Raw genomic sequence first — 26,131 nt, forward strand, 5'->3', positions numbered from 1 at the left:
ATCTTATTGTTATTTATAAAAGATCATGGCTGGTGTGGCTCAGTGGATTGAATGCCATCCAAAGGGTCGCTGGTTGATTCCCAGTGGGGCACATGCCTGAGTTGGAGGCCAGGTCCCCAGTAGGGGGTGTGTGAGAGGCAACCACACATTGATGTTCCTCTCCCTCTCCCTAAAAATACATAATATCCTTTAAAAAAAAAAGCTTAAAGAATCTTAATAAAATCTGGGAATTTATTTAAAACAAAAACAAGATAATGTTAAAATTAAACGGGTGAACTCTTCACCCCCCTGAACAATAGGAAGCAGCACCAGATTATAGAAAGAGAATCAAGAGTAAAGGTCTAAAACTATTTGAAAGGCAAGATAACTCAGTGCAAAAATTTAGTAGCATAATGGAAGATAGAAAAAAATGTGATAAAATGAGACAAAAACAAACTTTACAATTAATTTATTTAAATTCATTAACGTTGCAAAAATACGATATGCAACAGATCAGGACACAAGTTATTGTATTCCTAACAAGTCAAAGGAAAATAAAATATTACATATCTAGTAAATCAAGACCAACTCTAGTATTTCTTACAGGGACCACATAAACATCTTGCACACAGTCATCAGAACTCAATTCTCACACTGTAAAATGAAAGCACTAAATGAGGCAACATCATCTCAATAGTAGTAACGATCGCAGTACATTAATTTTGTCTAATGGCAACATGTGAACCAATGGTAAGAAAATATTTGGATTTTTGAAGTATTTATCAAAGTGTGATAGTATCAAACAAACTCTGAATTGTGTTTTATTTGAATGATGCCCCAAGGGCTGTGCAAGTCAGTGGCAGTGAACACCATCAATATTTACTAGCTAGGTGTATATAAAGAAACCATTTAAGGGACCTAATTTTAGAAAGCCTGTAATATAGAAAGTGCAGTGGTGTAGCTAGTTAATATTTTTTCCAAGTCACACTGAATATGGAAACAAAATTTCAAAATGCAAATGTCTTATATTGTCTTATTAAGACAGAATCAGAAGCAAACAGCTTTCTTAATATAATTCTTTATTAATCTGAAAGCATTAAACCTTGATTTTCATCTGGTGTTTGATCTATTAAGTGCTTTATGTGAACTTTCATAGCCTTTTAAAGTAGTTCTCAAAATACAAAAAATTATGTAGATCTATCATATACAGTTACAACAAAGTAACAGTTCTGTTCAAATTTTAGTGTCACTCCTTACTGTTCAAAACATCACCTTATTTCAATTACCATTTAGAACTTTAAAGGAAAGTTACACAAGGGACTCACCATTGATCTGACTCTAATTCACTCAGAATCTTGGGACAGGAAGAAGGGAGTAAAAAGCTCTGTAGGTTAATTCTTCTGAACTAAGAACATTGAGTAGATAATCTCCCACTTCCCTAACCTGCTGACTTTCCTATGCAAATGTAAATTCTTGACTCTCTCACAGTGACTTAAATGACCCAATTCCTGTTTTCTATGACAAGATAAATTCTAACAGAATACTTGGTCTAACTTGTAAGTATATTAATTTCTCTACCCATCCTATCCTTCTGAGATATGTCATCCATTTTGCAAAAATCTCAGTATGACAGGAAAAACATAGGCGTGAAAATAGAATGGGGTAGAAATCTCTATTTTCAGCCTATCCCCTCTGCCCTTCCGATTGAGCAATGTTAGCAATTTTTTACACATAACACAGGAAAAGGAAAGATGAAGCAATTGTCATGTTATATACAACCTTGCCTACCAGTCTCATCAGGAAACTGGCCTGTTCTACTGGATATATCCTAATGCTAATTTATGTATCAACTGAAAAAATCTAAAAAGCTACTTCCTGCATTAAATCAAACACTTTCAAATTCCCTGAGCACTCACATAAAAACAGCCAAACAATACTGCTACATAGTCATTTTACAAAGTCTCTATCAAAATCCAGATCCCTTACCTTTTTAAATTTTGGAATTGCAGTTGAAGAAATTCTAGCTGCTAAAATATACCTGTCAATCAACAAATTTCAGTATTCAGTTACTAAATAGTGATGTCTATTTTTGGAAGACTACATTAATATTTACCAACCACGAAGTATGAAAAAACCTAGTCCTAAACTTTAATTTGTGCACTATAATTGCCATCTGTTCAAACTTGCTTCCATATGAAGAGACAAAGAGCAGAGGAAAATATGAATTCTCATTATAGGTATTATCAGCCTTTTCCCCCTTCATATATTCTGCGTGTAGCCTACAGGTTTTCCTGCTGGATACAAAAAATGGTACCAACAGCTGCCATGCACAGTACTTAATGTAGCAGGGGCACATTTAGTGGCATTTAGATAACAGCTAACTCTTTACCTCTCTAGTTTTCTTTCTTTCCCTTGTTTTGTTCTCTTCCTTTCCAACTATCTGCTACTCGCTACTTAAGAGTACATTTCTTTATTATCTGCACCCCCCACCCAGCCCCAAGTTACAAACTTAAGCTTAAACTATGGGGTCAATATAGCATCTTTCCTTGGTGCTCCTTAGGAACATGTATAACCAAGCAGAACACAAATAACTTTGTTTGAGAAACTAATGACTACAAAGAGGCACATAGAACCCAACTATAACAGACAAAAGTGAAAGGTACATCAAGTTAAATTGATGACCCCAGCAGAAAGATAATAGAAATACATGTACTTTGACCTCAATCCGTAGTGGAAAATTAAAATCGAATGATATGGGGGAAAATGTCACAGAGCTACAAATAAACTCAATAAATGCCTTCTTGTAACCCACTAGTAATGATCTTAAGTCTTATAATTATGAAACATTTACTATGGGGCATGTCCCTATGGCAGATGCTGTTAAGGTGTAGGTTAGAGCAAGTATCCAGTGAATCTAGTGATTCACAGCATATCCCTCTCGTTACATCCCACTGGTAGCACTGTTCCCTCTGAATTTTAATGTTCTAATGGAATACAGATTAATTCTACTTTTTAAAAAATTTAGAAAAACCCGCCATATTTTGAAACAAGTTGTATCTGTAGTTAGGAACAATGCTTTCAAAAAGAAAAGTAAATAAACACAAAGTGTTGAAATCGAAGAACTTGGGTACTTGATGTGGAGCAAAACCACCCGTTTAATAAAGCTGAGCTAACTCTGAGCAAGATGAAGACTTAGATAAAAGGCTACTTAAAGTGCTCTACAAATATAGACTCTAATTACAATTAAATTCTTATTTAATTCATTCACTCATACTCCTCATATGGTGAGGTCAGAAGGAATGCTTAAGTTACTGTTAATTTACTTTTTCAGTACAAAGTGTTTCTAACACTTGAGCAAGCGATAATGGTTTGGACTTGATTCACTATGACATCAGTTCAGGATTTGCCTATAGCTGGATCCAAGTTAAGTCAGGAGGCTGCTGAGGAGTATCTCATCCTCCAGCATCTCCCATAATTGGACTTAAGTTAGCACGCCAAGTTGACTGAAGAAAACAAAAAATAAAGAAAAATTCTCTTTTATAACAGAAACTTTACACTAAAAATGGCAATGCTAAAAGCCACATGTGTCTTCTTCAGTCTAGGATAGAATAAATCTTGAAAGCTGAGCTCTCATTCACTTTAATTTTGCTCTTCCAGGTCACTCTTTTGTAAACTACCTTGTAAGAAGGGCTGGAATGTGGTATGACTGTCAAATAGGAGGGTACTAAGTTTATCGAATGTATATGAGTCACACAAGTATATGACACAATATTAGACCAATCAGTTCTCTTAGGATGATTGTGTGGGCAAATTTATTTCTGTTTGGGGGCATAAGTACAATTTATTTCAACATAGAGTCAAGGTACTTACTAAAATAAACAAGGAGTTTATATCCTGTATCAAATGTGTCACCCAAAATAGTATAATACAATGATGCTCTAAGATCTAGAAAATAATGCACCACATCTGACTAGGTCAAACACCTATCAAGTTCAAATAACTGACAGGGGAGTATTTTGGTAAAATGCCCATACTGAGAGCAGTTAATAAAGCAGTTCCTGTTTTCCATAGAAAAGTGATGACAACAAGTAACTCAACACATTCTCCGAACAGTACACTGCACTCACAGAGATTCAGGAGAGTGATACCCTGGACACAGCTTACTTCACATTAGTGAACAAATCAAAGATTTTTATAAAGGTTTGACTTTTGGCCAGAGGATAAAATGTCCCACATATGCATATATTCTTATATACCTCAATTCTTAGCCTCTTAAATTCTCTAGTTTTAAAACTGGCTTTTTAAATTGTCTTTAAGTTTAAAAAAGAAAAAGTGTGCAATGCACTTTTATTTGTGCTTCTGAATTAAGGAAAAAATAAGTTGTAAGTGATAAAGAAGCTTAGGATGATACTAATCTACTTAGATTATGTATATGACCTTTGGGTATTCATGAGGACCAGTTGAACTGTCCCTCACTTCATGAGACACTTTATTTTTTAAGTTAGCCAGGAAATGTAGTTAACCATTTACAAAACACAAAAACTCCAACATGCACTTTACAAAATCATATTCTTATTTACCTGTACATTCTTCTACAAGACAGGTATACATAAAAAATATTGCTCGGAACATAAAAATATATATTATCTCTTTCCTTTACCAATTAGGCATATAAATATTTTACTGAAGAAGATGCATCGTTTGATAAACAAATGCAAAAACTGCTTTATATAAAGTGTGGTTCTCTGCTTTTAGCAATACAAAATATAAAATGATTACAATACAATAGCTAGTAAAGAGCTAAATTCAAGAGATTTGCAAACCAATACAGCAGTGAACAGTCCCTTATACAAAAGTCCACTGAGAAAAAAGTCAAGTCAATTTTTTAACAGGTTACATAAAAATCATGGCCAATAAATGCATTATAAATGCAAAAAAAGAGCATTGCTTCATCAGTACATTCTTCAGTCTTGTTTGGACTAGATGCCAAACTTACTGTTCACTTTTTGGTTCATCTTGTTTTCCATTAAGCTCTTGATCAACTCTGTTTAATGAAAAACAATATAGATAATAAAACACTAGCAACTGAGTAATTTTCTTCTTAAAAGTAATGATTACTTTTAGCATAGAATATTATTCTGTTAAAAACAAAGCTTTGCCAAGAAGCAGACATAGTAAAAAGGTTACCAAACACTTCCTAAACAAGGAAAAGATAATTTTTAAAGTCAAGATGACACTGACAAGAAATGTAACTGTTGTTTCTTTAAAAATTATAAAATACATACAAGTGCACATAAACTGTAAATTACAACAGGCATACTAAAATGGTGAATTGTAGCACAGGTGGGGCACGGATCTAACTGATAAAAGAGAGTGGCAAGAGAAGTAGTTCTCTCAAAAATGATTTTAAGTGATAACATTAAAATGCCCCTTACAGTCATGTGCCAGGTAACGATGTCAACGATGGACTTCATAGACCATGGTGGCCCCACAAGGTTATAATGGAACTACAATTCCTATCACCCAGTGACAGTGTACTGTCGCAGCACAGTACGATACAGTAAGGTCCTAGGCCTTCACATTCACTCACGACTCACACTGATTCACCCAGAGCAGCTTCCATCCTCCAGGTTCCAGTCATGGTAAGTGTCCTATAAAGTGTATCATTTTTTTTCTTTTACAACATATTTTTATTGTAACTTTTCTATGTTTTGATAAACATTTACCATTGTTACAACTGCCTATAGTATGTACAGTATCAGTACAGCTATATGCTGTGCAGGTTTACAGCCTAGGAGTAACAGGCTATACCACATGGCCTAGGTATATATAGGCTGTACCATCCAGGTTTGTGTAAGTGCATGCTTAAGATGTTCACACAGTGATGAAATGGTCTACCCACACATTTCTCAGAACTTATTCCATCATGAAGTGACACATGACTGTCTGTCAACACTCAGTTTTGTACCCTCCTTCTCCTTAGTACTCATCATAGAGATGTCACCTTAAGTAAGCTCCCCCACATGTAGCCTGTTAACTTTTGGTTTTAAAAAACATACCCCTTTATTTTTAAAACTTGAATGTTATCATTTTCAAGCTAACAAGGATTTATTATTTTTTTAAGGCTAAACTCTGTGCAAAAACTAAGAAGTTTTTGCTTGAAAGATATGTAATGATTCCAATTAAGGTTAAACAAAAGTAAAAAAACAAACAGAAAAAAAAAAAAGAAAAAAAAACCCCAAAGAAAATATCAATAATAGTGGCAGGTTTCAAATAATACATTTAAATAAAAAGTACAGTTCTACTTTTTTTCTGATACCTAAATTAATACTAAAAACTTTGTAAAAAGGCAGAGTACAGCAGATTTCATTAATGAAAGCAATTCATTTTGAAATCCATGAAGCAGCTGGCTTCAAAATATACTACAATTACAGATTATATTTTTAATTTCAGTCACTTGTCTGGCAAATGCACACCAATGCCTAGAAAGGAATGAGAAATTAGCAAGATCTAAAAATCACTGTCTGTATCTCTGTTAAAATGTTTGTTACATTGTAAAGTGTCATACAGAAAGGTAAAACTATTAGTCTCTCACCTGGTCAAATGAATTCTTGCTCATCAACAGAGACAAAATATGTCCAAAGTTAAGAATGTTCCAATTGCAATTACTTACAATTGGTTCCTTAAGGATGGTCAAAATGATAACTACATATAAATCTTTTACCCTACCTCTTAAGAAAGATTGTATTAAACTGTATTACTAATTTGTCAATATTTTAAAAGTCCATTAACAAGTTAGATCCAAATCCTATACTTTAAAAAATTACTATGTAAAATGTAACTGTTTTAGACCCTTGCCTTTCATCTTCTATGCCAAGGTATTAATAGATAATAGTGTTATGCTCAAAGCAGAATTATTCAAAATTAAATATAAGATGGAAAGCAGAGTGTTTAACTATTAAAACGGTACATTGAACTTTTAGGAATTTTGTCACATGTAGAATTTGACTGGTTAGCAGGCCATTTAAGCATATAGGAAATCAATGTTGGTTAGCCAAAGAATACATGCATTTTAAATATAATCATCAACCCCAGGGAAATAAAATAATTTCTTTAAAAAGTGCACAAATAGTTCAAAAGCACAAGTTACAGATTTTAAAAATATGGCAAAAAAGACAAGGTCTTAAAAGTGACTGATTTTTTAAATAGTATTCTTAGTAATTTTTCTGGTTTTACCATCAGTATTTACACCAAAAAGGAGGGGGGATGGACTATGTAGCCTTTAATTCCTAATTGGCATTATATGTGGTGTTAAAACAGAGTGAATCCAAGCCATGTTCACCATCAGGTACTTTGGATTCACTCTGCACTTGGATTCTGGGGTATATTTATATTTATAAATGCCATTATCTTTGTCTACAAGCTAACCAACCAGTAAGGAAGAGTTAGTCTGTGCAGTGCAAATGGACTAGTCTAAATGCAACCCAGTCAAGGTGTGCATATACCTTTTTTGTTTCTTTTTTAACTTTTCTTCTTCATACCTTGGTAGGGAAGAGTTATTTCAGTAAATATACATGTTATCAAGATAATAATGCTCAAAAAACACACTAAAAATGAAATTATTTAAGTTTGCAGGCAAAACTAAAAGTATTTCATAGAGTAACACAGAAAATCAAAACTGACTTAAAAAATCTGACTTTGATATATGAAACAGACTAAAACCTCAGAATAACCACCCCCCTAAAAACAAAACAAAAAACCCCCAAACAAAAAAACCTTTTTTACATTATAGCACCGTGATACTCAAGTATTTATGTTAAAAACCTCTACCAAGCCCTTTTAAAATTTAGATAGAAGGGAATTTGGTAAACCGAGTAAATTCCAGTCACCTGAAAGTTTTAAGGCTATGCTGATGTTCATAATATTTTGTTTCTCTAGTAATATTATTTAATGTCATGATGAGCTTTTAATCAAATTACTCAAATTACTCGGGGGAGCAGCATGTTCAAGTTTGGAGAATGTTCTTTAGTGCTGACCAATCAGGAAATCATCTCTTAGACTGGAACCAGTTTGTACGAACATAAAGGAATCACAACCAGAAATAATTCTTACTATTTCTTCAAATGACTGAAGAAAATGGTGACATATGGGGAAGGTGCTAGAAAATGGCTTTTTCTCCTTTTCCTTTGTTATAAAAACAAGAGAAGTTATAAGGTATAATATATGAAGCGAGAAAAAGTATTAAAAATATTTACCTCTTGCAATCAAAATATAAAGATCCAATACAATTAAAGAAATAAAACAAAACATACTGTTTTATGCATTCTGGTATGCCAACATATTCCATGGGGACAAGTTCCGCTAGTTCTGCCAAATTAAAGACGTATCTAATTTTTTGGCTGAATTTTGAGCTATGGAAGAAAATAAAAATAATTACCTTAATATTTCTGACCAACAGAACTGACAAGAAATTCATACAAGGAGTCTGTGTTTCTGCTTTTTCATAAAGTCAGTGGCATTCAGAACATTACCTAATAAATGGTCTTGTAACAGCCAGAAGCGTTCTGATAAACCAAGAGGGATGTACGATGATTAGAGATTTTAGGTTTTTCCGTAACCTAGAGTTGAAAAAGAAAGAAAATTTTAAAAAGCTCTACAAATCCTAATGCTAAAGGTTAAGACATCAATGAGTATATGGAAATTTATACAAAAAAAATTACTTGAAAATCCCTCACCCAAGAGTTCTCATTTAGATGTGATATTCCTTCAAAGACAAAAACAAACAAACCACAAAACAAAACAAAACCCCCCCCACACTTTTGAATTCTGATGTTCCCTCCTATTGCTGTGAAATGAACTTTACTTCATTTGGCTAAATTTATGTATAGCCTTTTGTTAAAATGTCTCCCAACATACATTCACTTGTCTCCAGGACTCTGTCAAATGTTTACATTTTTCAGGACTGGGAGGAAACTGATACTAATTTCTTCAACACCATGAAGTTGGGAGTGGAAATCACCATAGTAACAGGCAGCATATATTAGATCTTGTGCGTTCTTACAAAGTCTAAAATTTTATTAAAAATTAAAGGCATTATTTCAGACAACTTAAAGCAACCAAATAACTGTTTTATCGTAGATACTTCACACTCAAAGTGATTGTTAAGGAGTTTTGTTTTTGTTTTTTAAATCACAAGAACTAGCCCATGTCATGGTTAGGTATGAAGAGAAACCTATTAAGGGTCTGAATAGATTAAACTAGTTTGAACTAACTATGGTCAAATCAAACCAATGCGAGGATCAAAGTTTCTTCCATATTAGCATAGATGACTAAAGTCCAGGAGAATGCATTTCTTGAGCTCATTCCAAAGAAAGAGTACAACTAATTAAGCACCTTAACATAAAATATGTTAACACTATAAATTAGGTAAAACTGAGAATGTAATAAAACAGAAAAGGTACTAAGTTTTCCATCTTTTCCCAAAATTTAAGTTATAGGAAAATATTCAATCTATAAAGTTCTATTATCAAAACTAATTTCCTTCATAACATTCTAAGATACTGTCTTGAGAAAACAGAAACTTTCTATGAAATTAATAAATGTAATTCAGAAAGTATGTAAATGGTACCTTTTAAGTGACAACAGAAAATAATGTACGATAATAAAGCCATTATATAAATTATTCAGACTAGCTTTCAACTTGTATTTTAGTACCTTCTATCAATTTGCTGATAGCATTTCCTGAGCCATCCCAGACTGGGCATTTTTCTTCGAGTTGTTGCACCATTTAAATAAACTATCATGTAGTTTTCTGCTACTAACAGCTCCAAAGTGCCAATAACATACCTAAAAAAACAAATTAAATTCTTATATATAGTTTTAGAACCAAACTAGGTTATCCAAATTATACAGTTCCCTTCCCTCCTCTTCAATGAAAAATTTAACACTTCATTAGTTGGGAAAATGATTATTTTAAAAGAGTTCTTATCACTTACTTATAAAATTAATTATATTGAGGTAGCATGGTTATCTTTTATAAATACATATTGAAATGTTTACACACAAAATAACATGGTATCTGGGATTTGCTTCAAAATTATAGTGGGAGAAGTATAAACTGTAGATAATTGATTGGTAATTGTGGAAGTGGGTGATTGGTACACAAACTCTCACTAACTTGAGAAATAGAGTGACTTCGTGGAAATACAATAGAACTGAGTAAGCTTAGTTACATTTGTTTTGTTGGAGATAAATGTAATTTAGCCATATAATTATGAGAATTAAAAAAGTCATTTCTTTATACTCAATGTATAATGTGTTCTCAAATGTAAAATAAAGAAGGTAAAACAGATAATCTGAAAGAACCCTTCCAGTTTTAAAATGAGAATTTTTTTCTGCTGAGTTGGGAAATGGATAAGTTTCATAATGTCAAAGAATAAGTACTTAAAAAGAACCAGAAATGGGATACTTGTAATTTTTATCCAGCTAACCTTTACTTTCTTAAATTGGGCATCTAATTAACTCAGAATTCTGTCCAAACATTTCTGTGAAGATATACATACTTAAAAAGATTGTCCATCAGGTATCTGTAGTTAGGTTGACCACTTTCAGGCATAAAACAGACAGCAAACACAACAATGGCATTTAATCCATCCCCATAATATCCTGAAAAGAAACCAAAGATAAAATCATCAGTATGATTTTACTCTGAAGATTCTTCAGAGAACATCTGTATGGTTGTTAAGAGTATTGTGGTTTACTTTCCACAAACTTCTGGATCAAAAAGAATTTTTTTTGAAAGATCTTCAAATTCCCTCCTGTCAAAAAGATGACACTAAAATTTGAAAAGGGTAGGCATAAAACCCAGAAACCGGAGTGTGGGGTGTGGGGTGCGGGGCTGGGATGGGAGTAAAAGACAGAAAACTGTACTTGAACAACAATTAAGCGCCCCCCACCACCCGCCCCGGCCAGAAACCCACTTAACCAGCATAAGCAGAAAGCCAGACTTATTTTAATAAGTAGACAAACACAGTGATATAATCCAAGCAGACACAATATAACATTATATGCAATAAAACATTCTTACGCAACTTAGGTTAAAGACGGTGCTTTTAAAAAAAGTTTTACATTAAACATTGCTCCATATTTTGTAGATTTTAGGGTGTTAATACCTAAGAAAAGATTGTACCTCTGACATAATTCTAAGAAAAGCAGTGCTAAAAATGTGTATTTTTGAATTGTAATCTAGATATTAAGATGTACCCAGTAACAATATTTTTGTTTTACCTTTCATTTCTATTGCTTACAAACATACATTAAAAAGTTTGAACATTCCAAGTACATTAGAATCTTAACTACTTTTCTTGATCCCTAGTCATGAAACATATTTTGATAAATTCAACAGGATACGATGGCACTAATTATTTTCCTGTAAGAAAAATAAAGTATTATTTCTGAAGAATATTATGTTTAAACCATGAAGTAGGTCTCAAAACCTACTTCCTATGAACTAGCTGAATTAATGCATCTGTAGACTTCCTGACCCAAGATTATCATTTATTTTTCATCTGGATAAGATTAAATTAGGTAGAATAATGTAACTGCAGACATTCAAGTGGTTTGCTCTCAGATGAATGAAGAGTACAGAAATAAGCAGGGGGGTAAATTTGGCAGAGAGTAAGTTAAATGGAAATAATTTTATGTGAAAAAACCCCATCAGCTTAACCCAGGTGGACCCCTGCCTGCAATAGGAGGACTTCAGGTAACATGACAAGGGTGAGTTGCATTTTGGCTACCACCAATTTTCTGGCACTATTTATACAAAGTGGAAGTAAATAAACTTCTATATATAGCATTCAGACTGATAGAAGTTACAATTGCACTTCATAGCTTTTCCTGACTTGTAGATTTCTTACGGGACAAAGCCTTATATTTTTGTAGATTGTTCAAATATGCAAATTACATACTCCATAAAAATGTGGAATGAACTGGTTCTCTACTTTGTGGTAAAGATGAAATATTTGTTCAGGGTTTTAAGGTAAATTAAGAGCCATAGTTTAAAAAACCAGGTTTTACTTACATCCACAAGATTGTTCAAGAGTGTTCACGTCAGTTTTAACCGTAATAGCTCAAACTGGAAACAACTCACATGTCCACCAAAAGAAGAATGGATAAGCAAACTGGTTTACCCATGCAATGGAAAAACCACTAAGCAGGAAAAAGGAATGAACTATGGACACATACAACTACATGGATGAACCTTAAAAACATTATGCTGAGGAAAAGTAGACCAAAGAATATACACCATATGACTCCAGTGACACGAATTTGAAAACAGGCAAAACTAATCATGGGGTATGCATGAGAACAGTGCTTACTGGAGAGGCAGTCCTTGGGAGGGAGTATAGAGAACTTTCGGGGGCAGTGACAATGCTCTCTACCTGTCTAGGGATGTAGGCTATATGTGGGTATACACGGGTATTTATCAAAACTCGATGAACTGTACACTTAAGGTTAGAACATTCGTAAGTGACATAAAATAGGTCAGACAGAATAACAACAAATATAGTATCACTTGTATGTGGAATCTAAAGAAGTCGAACCCACAGAAACAGAAAGAGACAGAAGGGTGGTTACTACGGGCTGAGGGAAAAGGGGAGATGTGACAAAGAGCACAAACCTGCAGTTAGAAGATGAATACGTTTTGGGGAATCTAATATACGGCATGGTGACAACAGTTATTAATAATTCTGAATTCTGTATTTGAATCTTGCTAAGAAAGTAGGTTCTTTTTAATTTTTTTTACTTCTCATTCCTCGCATATTGACATGAGAGAGAAATGCTGACCGACCGGTTTCCTCTTGTACATGCCCCGACCAGGGACCAAACCTACAACCTAGGCATGTGTTCTGACCTCGAATCAAACTTGCAACTACTTGGCCCACAGGACGATGCTTCAGCCAACGGAGCCATATTGGCCAGGGTTAAGAAAGTAGATTTTAAATGTTCTTATCACAAAAAAGAAATGATGATTATGTGATCTGATGCAGGTGAGGTAAGGCTATGGTGGAAATCACTCTACAATATTTAAGTGTCTCATATCAACATGCTGCATACATCTTTAAACTTACAATACAATGTTACATGTCAATTATATCTCAGAGAAGCTGGAAAAATTTGCAAATGCTACAAAAATAGATTAAAACATTCCACTGCATGTAAATTATAAATGGCTAAAACAGGGGAGAAAGTCTCAGTTTTGGAGGGCAGTGTCAAGGGGCAGGGTGGGAGGGATAGTTTTCACTGCACATTCTTAGACTTTTTGAAGTTGCTATGTGCATGTATTAATGATTTTAAATGTTGATTTTTATCCTTTTACTTCAAATCTGTTATGTTTCTAAAATGGCATGGTGTTTATTATGATTTCAAAATTATGTAATTTCTCAAGGGAGAGCTTCTTTAAGCATTCAGTTTTCTGATATTGCATTAAAAAAATCTTAACGATCTTTGGTAATTCTTACCTCCATGACTGATAACCTTTTTATAGGGTTCAATTGCCTTCATATCAACCCTGTGGTCCTGTTCTCCAATTCTGAACATTCTCCAGCGTCGTCCATCTTCTTTTTCCTCTGCTGCTGTGTATTCGGTAATTGAGCCTTTTCTAATAACTTCAGTAGTTTTGGGTTTTGGAAGATCATCTATCAAAATAAGAAGTTTTGAATCCCAAATGGTTATTTATACCACAAAAATAAAATTACATGTTAACCACTTTGCTCTCTAATTAGAATGTTTGGAGAATGTTTCATTATACTTCCTGTGGAATTTAAAATATTTTTTCTGTAACAGAAGGAAAGGCTTGCTCTTGATATGAAGTCATTTTATGTTTGGAAATCATGGTTCTTTAACTTTTTTTGTATTGCCTAATTCAGAAAGCACCTAATCACATTACAAGGTATATCCACAAGTTCAGAAAAGATAATTCATATAGTCATCAAAATCTTAGCACATTGGCCCTACAATGCCTTTCCCATTCTGTTTATAAGATTGTCCTTGACAGTTGTCAACACTGTAGGTTATTTAATTATCTAGGAGACGATCATTTTTTGTTGTTGAGCACATAAATTATTCTCCAAATATTATAATACCTGTAGAAAGTGGTTAACTAGTCAATAATTATTTCTCATTTGATCAATTTTTAAGCATAAATTTATTGATAATATTTAAGTATACATGCAAAAGTGTATTTTAAATTGACATTAGCCAAAGCATAGGCACCAATGATTAAGTGTAATTTGTATTTCAAGATTGCATTTTAGCTGATTTTTAATGATGTAATGATTTTCAAAATTTTAGTATCATAGTCCTTACCAAAAGATGGGGGGAGGGGGGACCTACTGCATGTTAGTTGTTTGTTTCCAAGATAAAGCTGTTAACGGAAAATATCCTTCCAGGAAATGACTACAGCAGCATTAAAGAAAGAAGAGACAAAACACATAGGCAGAAAACTTTCAGTATCTTTATAAAATATTGCTCATTCCTGGACTGCTTATTGAACCAGTAAAACAGGGAAGAAAAAAAGGAACAAAAGATACAGCATTATCAAGGACCTTACTCTTCACTGCAGATAACATACTTAGCACTAAACAGTGAAGTAAAAATCACTTTAAAGATAGAATATATATATAAAAATTATTAACAGTACAAAGATACTGTAAACAACAATTATCTAATTAAAGAAAGCACGCGAAGCAAAACACATGCAAATTCCTTCGGATTCCCAATAACGAATGATGAGGTCCAGAAAGGTGGGGGCTAGAGCACACACCAATTCAAGCTGGCTGTTTACAGATATGCACTATCAGGCAAACCTGTTTAAAAAAAAATCACCCTAAAAAACTCCCACTCTACAAATCCTTAACCACTTTCAGCACATCACCTAAAGTATGTGTCTCTTCAAAGCTTTTTTTTGTTTTTTTTTGCTGATAAATTGAACATAAGAATATACTGTAGTTATCAAACAGTATTTTGGGAGCAACCATGAAAAAGCACAATTTTATGGCATTGGTCAATAAAGAAAAAAATAAAGCCACCGGTGTAATCTACTATAAATAATTTGAAAGCCATGAGAATATTTGGTGTTATCAGAATTTCACAATTTATTAAAAAATACATGAACTTTATAAAGAATAATATTGCATTTCAACAAAATCCCTTAATCATTACTTTTAATTGGTTTCATGATCAAGCTTTAAGTCTTTAAAATTATCCTACTATGAGAATGCCATTACAAAAACATGTGTGTATAGAAAGACAAAACATTCATTAACAAAGGTCAGATAAAAGCAACAGAACATTTACCTTCCCACTCAAACTCATTGCTGTTCTCCGATGGCGTGTCTAAGCCATCTAAATCGATCTCCCCACTTTCGTCCAAATCATCTGACAGCACAGAGCCGTCACTAGGGTCCAGGGTCAGGCTAATGTCTGGAGCCATTAGTTTCTTTTTTACTTTATTTCCATTAACTTCTAGTGAGTCTGGAATGGGTAAACCAAGTAAAAAATGTATTAGAAGGAATGCTTAAATGCCCACTTCATCCTTAGGAAAAATAACAATTAAACACAATCCCAAAGCACTAATTTGCAACTCTGGGTTCTGATCGCTACTGCTTCTACATCATGGCAAGATAATGTCCCCCAACAAGGATGTGTCTTTTTACATAGAGGAAGATCTCACAGCCACCTCTGACCACTAAAAATGATCTCTTATCCCTACAGTGTAGAAAATCCCAGAATACTCCAAAGTATTCCAAAATTTTTTCCCCTCAACATTCGACTTATCCTTTGGCTCCCTATGATAGCACAACAGCTGAGCATTATTTTTTTTCCTTAACAAAAAAGAAAAAGTTTAAAAAATAGCACAAAGTCTATCATTTTACTGAAACTAAAAGTGTCAAGTACTTACCCGGATGACTCTCTGGTCCAGTTACAGCTAATATATCTGCTTCAATACTATCATCTTCTGGTAAAGGTCTAGAAGGCACAGACATACTATTTAATCAAGAAATTACATACATTTTTTTAAAAGTTCTAAGCTCTATTAAAAATAGCTAATAGAAACAATATGTGGAAGACTGAATAAAGCAGTGTTTCTTAAGATTTAGTATTTTACAAACCACTTTTCCTTATGTAACTGCCCTTAAATACCACTATAAAACAAATATAAAAATTATAAACCTACAAACAGCAATTAGATGCATGAATTTAATGTGATATATGATACAATGTATAATGAAGCTAAACTGTTACGCACAATGGGAATACGGTAATGATAGCTACAATTCCTTTGAGTATTAGCATTTCCATTATTACTATTATCACCAAGTACTATGCAATGACGCAGTACTCCCACCAATCCTTTGCAACTTCAAAGAGACCTTACGGTGCACTATTTGGTTCTCTGACCTTGATGATGTGGTAACGTCATTTAAATATAAGGTCTGCTAACTATCATGCTGTATGTCTTAAATTCAGAGTGATGTATGTCAATTATTTCTCAGTAAAATTGGAACAAAAATCTGCTTTTGCTCTTTTTCCTATCAACCCAACTGGTGCCAATATAATTGTAAATAAAAATGCCAATGTGTCAAGGTAGCTGGCCAGATGATCTAGGAAATCCTTGCTTATTTATGTAAGAAGTTTTTTCTTAACAGCAGAAAAGTAAGCCCAATATTCATTTAATACGGGGCATCACAGTATAGAAATTTTGAAGTTTTGTTCTAATCTGTTTCCATTTAAAAGCACTGCTCACATCGGAAAATCTTCATCTTGCCATTCTTCCTTAAGTTCCACACCTTCCATCCTCAGCTTGGACTCAATGTCAACTGCCAACTCCTGGTAATCCAGAGAGCCAACGTCCTGTGAAAAGAGAAAAAAATTAGGTAACAACTTATTTTTCATTTTACTTTTTATCAGCTGAGAAGGTACAGTAATCTTATACTTTAGACCATACCTCTAGCTTTAGCTCGATGGTCTGGTCATGAAATCAACTTATTTGGTTGCAACTACCATTTAAAAAACATTAGAACAAAAAACAATATATATGTGTGTGCGTGTGATTTAAAATGGGGGTGGGGCAAGGAATAAAAGTAAATAACTATGTTCTCTACTCTGGATCCATACTTTTTCTGTGGATAGAGCTTGATGCTAGAAACTGAACACTAGGAAATAGCATTTATGGTCTCATGATTCAGCAGAGCCAAGTGGTGTGCTATCATCTGTATTTCCTCTTCTAGTTTCAATAACCACAATTCCTGAGCCACCGTCCAGTAACTAACTGTCCAGTAAATGAATTATGCTACATTTTGATTTGCTTCATATCTATACCAAGCCTTCCTCATCTGTAGTTCAGCATAAGTTTTCACAAACTGAACTTAGTAAATACTTTTGTTCATGCAACTACATGTTTTAACTTAAGCCATAAATTTTAGTTTTAGTTTTCCAAGGAAGAATGTGGGTTCCAAGATACTCATTTTACAAAGTGTGGAACTTGAAGACTGTTTTGGTTGATGGAATAAGAAACAGAGATTTAAATACAGAATAAAAAATAGAGATTTAAATGTATTATTTAAGAAGGCATGAAGATCAACTGTTTAACAGTGCAACAAAAATTGACAACTTTAGGGGGCAAGAGGTATAAATTAGTATTTAGTTCATTTACATTAGAGTAAGTTAACAGATGTCTAAAGTTATTTATTTAAAAAAGCAGTAAAACATATAGTATTTCTTAAGTGAGAAAGCAACACAAGATATCACTAGAAGTATTAAAAACAAAGTTAAAAGTAGTTTACACCAGTAGAAGAAAAAGCATGGGATGGGGAGAATGACTGATTCTTTTCATAGTAAATCTTTCCAAACTATTTGATTTAACACCATGTATAAATAACTTTAAAAATACTTATCATATAAAATAAGTGGTGCAAGCCATGCACATTCACTTAAACAATAGTCTTCTTCCAAAACAAAGACATGGTTGCTTTATCTGCTATGTCATTATAATACACAAAAGATGCACAAAGTTATAAAGAAAAAGCATCATGTTCTAGAACAATAAAATTATGGTGCACTGGACATTTTCTATAAAGATTTTACATGATGAACTATATTCATATCTCTGCCAAGGGTGGGAGGCTCTCTTCCCAGTTTGAATTTCTATTTATGCTCAAGGGAAGGCTTCAAACATTCTCAAAAGCTTTAAATTGTTGAGGACTCAACTGTTAATATGGAAAAATGGTAAATGCTGTCTTTCTCTCATCAACAAATCTGCTTCAAAAAGTTAATTTATATATAGGAGAAAGGCATTTTTAATTCTCTGGTAAAACAGTGAGCCATGCAATTTTGAAAAATTAACTAAAAACACTTAAAGTACAATAATCTTGATGTATTTTGGATCTTCTCTGTTTCTAATACATAGCCTATGCTTTAAAATAATTAGCATACATCTTCACTGATCACTTCATAGGTTGTTCTCTGATAGCAACTCTTCCTCTGTAGAGAGGAAAATTAAAAAAAGGGATACCTATGTTAACACGCAGCCTCCTCTACTTAGAATACAGTACTAGTAAACAAACCAACCCAAAATTATGGCCCAAAAGCCCCAAGATTCAATACTTATTACTCTAATTATGCTCATGTGAGATGGAAACATTCTGTTATTAAAGGCTGAAAACTGAATCTCTTCCAAAATTTTAATTTACTACACTTCTCAACGTTTTCTTTCTTTCTTTTTTTTTTTTTTTTTAAGATTTTATTTATTTATTTTAGAGAGGGAAGGGAGGGAGAAAGAGAGAGAGAAAGAAACATCAATGTGCGGTTGCTGGGGGCCGTGGCCTGCAACCCAGGCATGTGCCCTGACTGGGAATTGAACCTGCAACACTTTGGTTTGCAGCCCGCACTCAATCCACTGAGCCACGCCAGCCAGGGCTCAATGTTTTCTCTTTTAATATTTATTGAATTTATTTGATACTCTAACGTGAACTAATATATTTCCCTAAACTCAATAATCAGAAAGCTTTCTATTGTCTCTTTTTACTAGGTGTTTGGAAAATATCAGGATGTTCTGGGCATCTTTCTTAAATATCCCACATACTCAGAAAAATATTTAATATTTCAAAAATAAAAGCAGTAACTCAAAGTTGCTACCACTATATCCCCAACACCCAGCACAATGCATGGCAAAGAACAGGCCTGTAAATATTAGCAAAATGAGTAAATATTTAATTGTAAGGTATGACACTGGATAGGAAGCCTATGTTTTGCTCAACCTCTTAGGCTTATTTTTCAATTTTTTAGAAATTAAATTTATGGGAGTGACACTGGTTTAGCAAGATCGTATGTTTGAAGTATACATTTCCATCATACATAATCTGTATATTGCACTGTGTGCCACCAGCCAAAGTCAAATCATTTCTATCACCATATATTTGGTCCCTTTTACCCTAAACCACCCCCTCCCTCTGGTAACCACCATACTGTTGTCTCTGTTCATGAGTTTCAGTTTTATATCCTACATACGTAAAATCATGATTTTTAGCTTTTTCTCAGTGACTTATTTTGTTCAGCAAAATATTCTCAAGGTCCATCCATGTTGTCACAAATGGGAGTATTTCACCTTTTCTCATGGCTGGGTAGTATTCCGTGGTACATATGTACAACATCATTTTTACCCAATCCTCTATCAAAGGACACTTTGTCTCCACGTCTTGGCCACTGTGAATAATGCTGCAATGAACATAGGGGTGCATATAATTTTGTGAAGCAATGTTTTTTTGAGTTTTTAGAGGCAGATACCCAGAATAAGGATTACTGTGTCATATGGTAACTCTATTCTTAATTTTTTTAGGAACTGCCATACTGTTTTTCATAGTGGCTATACCAGTTTGCATTTCTACCAGCAGTGAATGAGGATTCCCTTTTCCTTCACAACCCCTCCAACAATTGTTATTGTCTTATTGATAACAGCCATTCTAACAGGTGTGAGGTGGCATCTCATTGTAGTTTTGATTTACATTTCCTTAACAGTAGTGAAGTTGAGCATCTTTTCATATCTGTGGCCATTTGCATGTCTTCTTGGGAGAAATGTCTATTCAGCCCATTCACTCAATGTTTACTTTAGTAACATATTGAAATCATGTGATGTTAATACATCACAGTGCATAAACATGGATATTTAGTTTGGGGGTAATTAAATAAGCTAGTTAGGATTCCCGGCCAAGATGGAGGCATAGGCAGATACACTTTGCCTTCCTGCACAACCAAAAGAAGGACAACAACAAATTCGAAAACAAAACAAAAAAAATAGCCAGAACTGCCAGAAATCAAACTGTACAGAAGCCCAACAACCAAGGAGTTAAAGAAGAAACATCCATCCAGACTGGTAGGAGGGGCAGAGATGGGCAGCTGGGACAGAGGGTACTCTCAGCAAGGTGGTGGCTAGAGGACTGGGGCAGGTGGAGCGGCGACTGGTGGACTGGGAGGTCCCACATTTGTGTTCGGATAGACCGGAAGGAGCAAATGGGGAGTGAGACAGATAGTGCTACCCAGGGTTCCAGTGTGAGAAATAAAGCCTCAAAACCTCTGGCTGTAAACACCTGTGGGGGCTGCAGCAGTGGGAACAACTCCCAGCCTTACAGGAGAGTTCCTTGAAGAGACCCATAGAGCCCTAGAATGTACGCAAACCCACCCACCTGGGAATCAGCACCAGAAGGGCCCAATCTGCTTGTGGGTAGTTAGGGAAGCGACTGAAAGCCAGCCAAGAGCTAAGCAAGCAGCATTGTTCCCTCTCTGACCCCCGCCCCCACATATAGCACCACAATGCAGCCAAGTGGGTTGCCCTGCCCTGGCAAATACTTAAGGCTCCGCCCCTTACTATGTAACAGGCATGCTGAGAAAAAAACAATATGGCCCAAATGAGAGAACAGATCAAAATTACAAAAATAGAACTAAGTGACAAAGGGATAGTCAATCAGATACAGAGCTCAAAACACCCTATAATCAGGATGCTCACAGAAATGGTTGAGTATGGTTGCAAAATAGGGGGAAAAGTGAAGGCTATGAAAAGTGAAATAAAGGAAAATGTACAGGGAATGAACAGTGATGGGAAGGAAACTGGGACTCAAATCAATGATTTGGACCAGGAAGAAGAAATAAACATTCAATCAGAACAGAATGAAGAAACAAGAATTCAAAAAATGAGGAGAGGCTTAGGAACCTCAAGGACACCTTTACACGTTCCAACATCTGAATCACAGGGATGTCAGAAGGAGAAAAGGAGCAACAAATTGAAAATTTATTTGAACAAATAATGAAGGAGACCTTCCCCAATCTGGCAAAGGAAATAGACTTCTAGGAAGTCCAGGATGCTCAGAGTCCCAAAGAAGTTGGACCCAAGGAAGCATGCACCAAGGCACATTATAACTAAATTACCCAAGATGAAAGATAAGGAGAGAATCTTAAAAGCAGCAAGAGAAAAGGAGACAGTTACCTACAAAGTAGTTCCCATAAGACTATTGGCTGATTTCTCAAAACAAACCTTGCAGGCTAAGAAAGGGGATGGACAGAAGTATTCAGAGTCATGAAAGGCAAGGACCTACATCCAAAATTACTCTATCCAGCAAAGCTATCACAGAATGGAGGGGCAGATAAAGTGCTTCCTGGATAAGGTCAAGTTAAAGGAGTTCATCATCACCAAGCCCTTATTACATGAAATGTTAATGGAACTTATCTAAGAAAAAATGATAAAAAATATGAACAGTAAAATGACAACAAACTCAAAACTATCAACAACTGAACCTAAAAACCAAAACCAAAACTAAACTAAGCAAACAACTGGAACAGGAACAGAATCACAGAAATGGAGATCGCATAGAAGGTTATTGGGGGGTGGGGGTGCGGGGGGAAGGGTAGAATGGAGGAAAAGGTACAGGGCAAAAAAAGCATAAATGGTAGGTACAAAATAGATAGGGGGAATTTAAGGATAGTATGGGAAATGGAGAAGCCAAAGAACTTGTATGTATGACCCATGGACATGAACTAAGGTGGGTGAATGCTGGTGGGAGGGGTGGTGCAAGGTGGAGGGGAAAAAAAGGGGAGGGAAAAACGGGACAACTGTAAAGCATAATCAATAAAATATATTAAAAAATAAATAAAATATCCCACCAGCCAGTTAAACAAAACCTAGAAGTAAAGATAAAGATAGATTCACCATCTCATCACAGACTTTGGAAGAAAAGTACATTAGTTAGATAAAAACAGTTGAAACAACACAAAGAGTACTGTTCTTGGAAGCACTTTATCATTAGCTGCTCTAAGAACAGGAAACAAACAAGAAAGAAGCAATATAAGCACAAGTGCTTTGAAGGAAACGAGGATATTGCTGACTTACAAGTTAACTGTGGATGTTTCCCATTTTTTGTTCATAGACTTTGTAAATCAGAATGAGAAAATAACACTTTAAGATAATCTTTGTTAAAATAACCTGATTTCTCAACAGACTTGTGGTAGTTGTGGCACATCACTACTTATGCCAGTTATGAGTGGAGGTCACAGAGATAAACGTAAAATAGTTGTTCACCTTAGTGAAGTTAAAAATCAAGGAGATAATGGGTTTCCTCCTGACACAGCTTCACAACAAAGAAAGGGATTTCCCCATGCAGCTTAGCAATATAAAGCAAAATTAAATATTAACCATTATGGAGCTTAACAATGCTGCTGGCATAGGTGTCAGTAACCACATCTATGCCAAAAACAAACAGTTGGCAAAAAGAAGCCCGGGCAATCTTTTCACTTCCCCATTTAAGTGAAAGGGATTCATTCTAAATATTTATGTTTGCTTTCTCCCAGGAGGTTGGCAACACTGTCAGTACTACAGAAAAATAATTTAGGCCATCTTATGTCTTTACAAAGATCACTAATCACCCCTGGAAAAATGCTACATGCTTTCTGGTCATTGCTTTCTTGAAAGCAAGGACACAATGTCACTTCACACCTGTTAGAGTGGCTACTATTAAAAAAGACAAGAAATAACAAGTACTGGAGAAGATGTAGAGAAAAAAGAACCCTTGCACACTATTGGTACGAATGTAAACTGGTGCAGCCACCGTGGAAAACCGTATAAAAGTTCCTTAAAATTTTTTTATAAAGGACAACCTTCCCATTTGCAACATGAATGGATCATGTGGGCATTATGCCAAGTGAAATAACTCAAAGAAATATGAATACTGTATGACCTCACATACATGTGGAATCTAAAAAGCAACAAAAACACTCCCCCAAAACAAAAAATCAATACTGAGCTCACAGATACAGAGAACAGACTGGTGGTTGCCAAAAGTGAGGCAGGGGGTGGGGATGGGGTAGTGGGCAAAATGAGTAAAGGGGGTCAAAAGGTACAAATTTTGATTATAAAATAAGTCCTGGGGATATAATATACAACATGGTGAATATAAATAATAATACTGTATTATATATTTGTAAGTTGCTAAGAGAGATCTTAAAAGTTCTTATCACAAGAAAAAAGTTATCAACTATGTACGGTGATAGATATTAACTAGACTTAATTGTGGTCATCATTTCACATTATATACAAATATCAAATCATGTTGTACATCTGAAACTAATGCTTTACGTCAATTATACATCCATTAAAACAAAGAATGAAATGAGAAACTCTATCAGAAATGTTAACACAAAATTCTAGAAAAATTACAATGGTGCTGACTTTTCTCAAAATCGTGAAGATAAAGCAAAGGATAATATATCCCATCTATAAAAGGCACATTTATTAAATTACGGTAAGCAGACCACACTGGACACGCTGAGACCTTTAAAATGATTAGGTCTAATAACTAATCTCTAACACTTTGTTGTAGTTACAATTATTGTAACTTTGGAATATTACTATCATCATATTATTACTAGTATTCTGCTTTATAGGATATTTTTCAATCCACTTTGATTGAAAGACATTTTTCAATCCACTGCCAGCCAAAGTTAATTTATCAGATTTGGCTAAATATACTACTTCCTTTCTTGGATGCCTTCCTTCCTCACTGCTCCTTCTACCAGCATTACTCCACATGGAATGAACAGAATTGCATTCCCAAAGAGTGCTTTTCACATTTACTAACCACATGCACATTCATCGTTTCATATGTTGCAACCAACAATTTTGTCTGGTATAAAACACTGGTGTTATTATCCTCTTTTATCTTATATACAAGGCAAATGAAACTACATCCTGATTCCCAGACCCAGACTATTTCCAATACAGCACAGTGTCTCCAGTTCACTGGCAACTTAATACAGACTAAGGTTGTAATGCCAGATTTGGTTACACTTAGCTTCAAAAGTCCTGTAATGCCTAGTGACTTATAATGATCTAGTTCAAGTACCATGTTTGCAGAAGTGGACCTGTAATACTTCCTGTCTAAACCCCAACAATACCAGACTGCAATAGAGAAGATTATGCAGACTAAGAAGTAGAGCTTAGAGAAAACGTAAAATGGTAAGATATAAGAAGGCGTGTAAGGACATTAAGAAAATATACAGGTGACTACATTGGGTAATTTCAGTTATAATTTTGAGGGATCTTATCACTTACAAGCTGCGGAATTACAGAATATTAGAGAAAGAGTATGTTTAATCAAGAAAATTAAGAAATTAAGCATTAGGATAATTAGAGATCCCAATAAAGAAAGCTGAGAACGAAAACGCAACACTAAAATGCAATCGCACACGACTACCCAGATGAACACGATAAAAGCTGGGCTCTCAAAGAGCTCCTGGGACAAACAAGGGAAGTTTCAAAGTAACGTAATAGAATTAAATAAAGTTTTTATTTAACATGAGCTGACCTGGTAGATCTCCAGTAGCATCAGATGCAACCAGGAAACCGAAACCATTTTTTGCTAGATATTTAGGAACAAGATAGTGTCTGAATCCACGCACGAACCCGGCTTTTCACGTAGGAAGGTCTATTAAAACCCTGATTACAAATGCTGCTCTCGTGTTTATTCTCCGAGGGTAGGAGCACATTATAAGTCTAAACGTCTTTGTTCTGCAATGGGACAGACGCTGGGCATAAACAGGGGACCAACAGGTCCCAGGCACCGCATCCAGACCGAGGTGTGTGCAGGGGGGCACAGAATAGGGCAGGCTCCATCCGGAGCACAACCACCACAAACGGAAAAGCAGGTGGTGGGGGCAAGGATGGCAATTGCAAACAGGAGCCGAGCCAAGGGCGGGGGCCTACGCTGGGCGGGGATCCGGGAAGCGCCTCCCGGGCAGGTTCTATTGCGCCCCCTACAAAGGATCACGCTCTGGGCTGCCTCTCTCCGGCCCTCACGAGGCACGCGCCCCTCAGACGGCCATCCCCAGGCTCGTTCACAGCTGGGACCCGCCGTGCTCAGCCTTCCCGGGCCTCACTCACCCCGGAGGAAGCCTTGGCCCCCTCGTCTTCTTCGCCCCTCCAGGCCGGCGATGTGGAGCTGACGGCCAGGTCGCAGAAGGTAGCGCCGAGCGGAGCCCGCTCCCCTCGGACAGCAGTGGAGACCCAAGTCCAAGTAACCCGCTCACGGATGCAGCTGTAGGAGCAGCGGCGCGGCTGACCCGGATGCAGAGAGCTGCCCCAGCGGAAGTGACTATATCCCGACCTTCTGCAGGCGCGGCAGCCGGCGGAGGCGTGGCGTTTTCTTGAAACCCTAGAGTCCTTCTCTCCGCCCTCTCAGCACTACCGCCTGCGCATGCGCGCGCGGGAGGCTTCTCTCCCTCTAGGGCTGGTCGGTTGGGCTGGCGAGTCCTGCTGGCTCTTTTTGGGGGTTTCTTTGTGGTGCAGGCGCATCCTCAACCTGCGCTGGGACGCAGGCTAGCGTTTCAAACAGCCACTTTAACGTTATTTATGTTGGCATTGATCGCTGCAGTAATTGTATATTGTAACATGGATAAAATGAAGGGAGGAAAAGTCGTATCTGAGGCCTGGTTATGGGGAACTAGAACTCAGAAGAATCCCGAGTTTGGTAAACTCGAGGGCGAACAGCTTTACAACAGTAAAGAAAATTCTTAAACTACGTAGGAAGCGATCGATTTATTATTTTTTAAA

General features: G+C 35.6%; 1 protein-coding gene across 5 annotated transcripts; it reads right to left on the reverse strand.

The window, feature by feature from the left end:
- Window positions 1-432: 432 nt before the first annotated feature.
- On the reverse strand, window positions 433-25,666 carry BNIP2 (BCL2 interacting protein 2). Of its 5 annotated transcripts, XM_028506019.2 has the most exons (11): window positions 25,463-25,666; window positions 16,787-16,893; window positions 15,941-16,008; window positions 15,337-15,513; window positions 13,500-13,676; window positions 10,542-10,644; window positions 9,694-9,825; window positions 8,511-8,597; window positions 8,292-8,390; window positions 7,485-7,520; window positions 433-5,023 (listed from the first exon to the last, which is right to left on the reverse strand). In XM_028506019.2, exons 2-11 carry the CDS (start codon window positions 16,834-16,836, stop codon window positions 4,972-4,974), a joined length of 981 nt encoding a protein of 326 aa, XP_028361820.1. In that variant the 5' UTR covers window positions 16,837-16,893; window positions 25,463-25,666; the 3' UTR covers window positions 433-4,971. The 5 variants fall into 5 exon arrangements, 4 of the variants coding, with proteins under 4 accessions (XP_028361820.1, XP_028361821.1, XP_035890124.1 ...); XM_028506020.2 differs by lacking the exon at window positions 7,485-7,520 and having other exon boundaries at window positions 25,463-25,657; XM_036034231.1 differs by lacking the exon at window positions 7,485-7,520 and having other exon boundaries at window positions 8,235-8,390; window positions 25,463-25,653.
- Window positions 25,667-26,131: the final 465 nt, after the last annotated feature.

Source organism: Phyllostomus discolor, chromosome 1, assembly GCF_004126475.2.
Source record: "Phyllostomus discolor isolate MPI-MPIP mPhyDis1 chromosome 1, mPhyDis1.pri.v3, whole genome shotgun sequence".
NCBI classification, from domain to species: Eukaryota; Metazoa; Chordata; class Mammalia; order Chiroptera; family Phyllostomidae; genus Phyllostomus; species Phyllostomus discolor.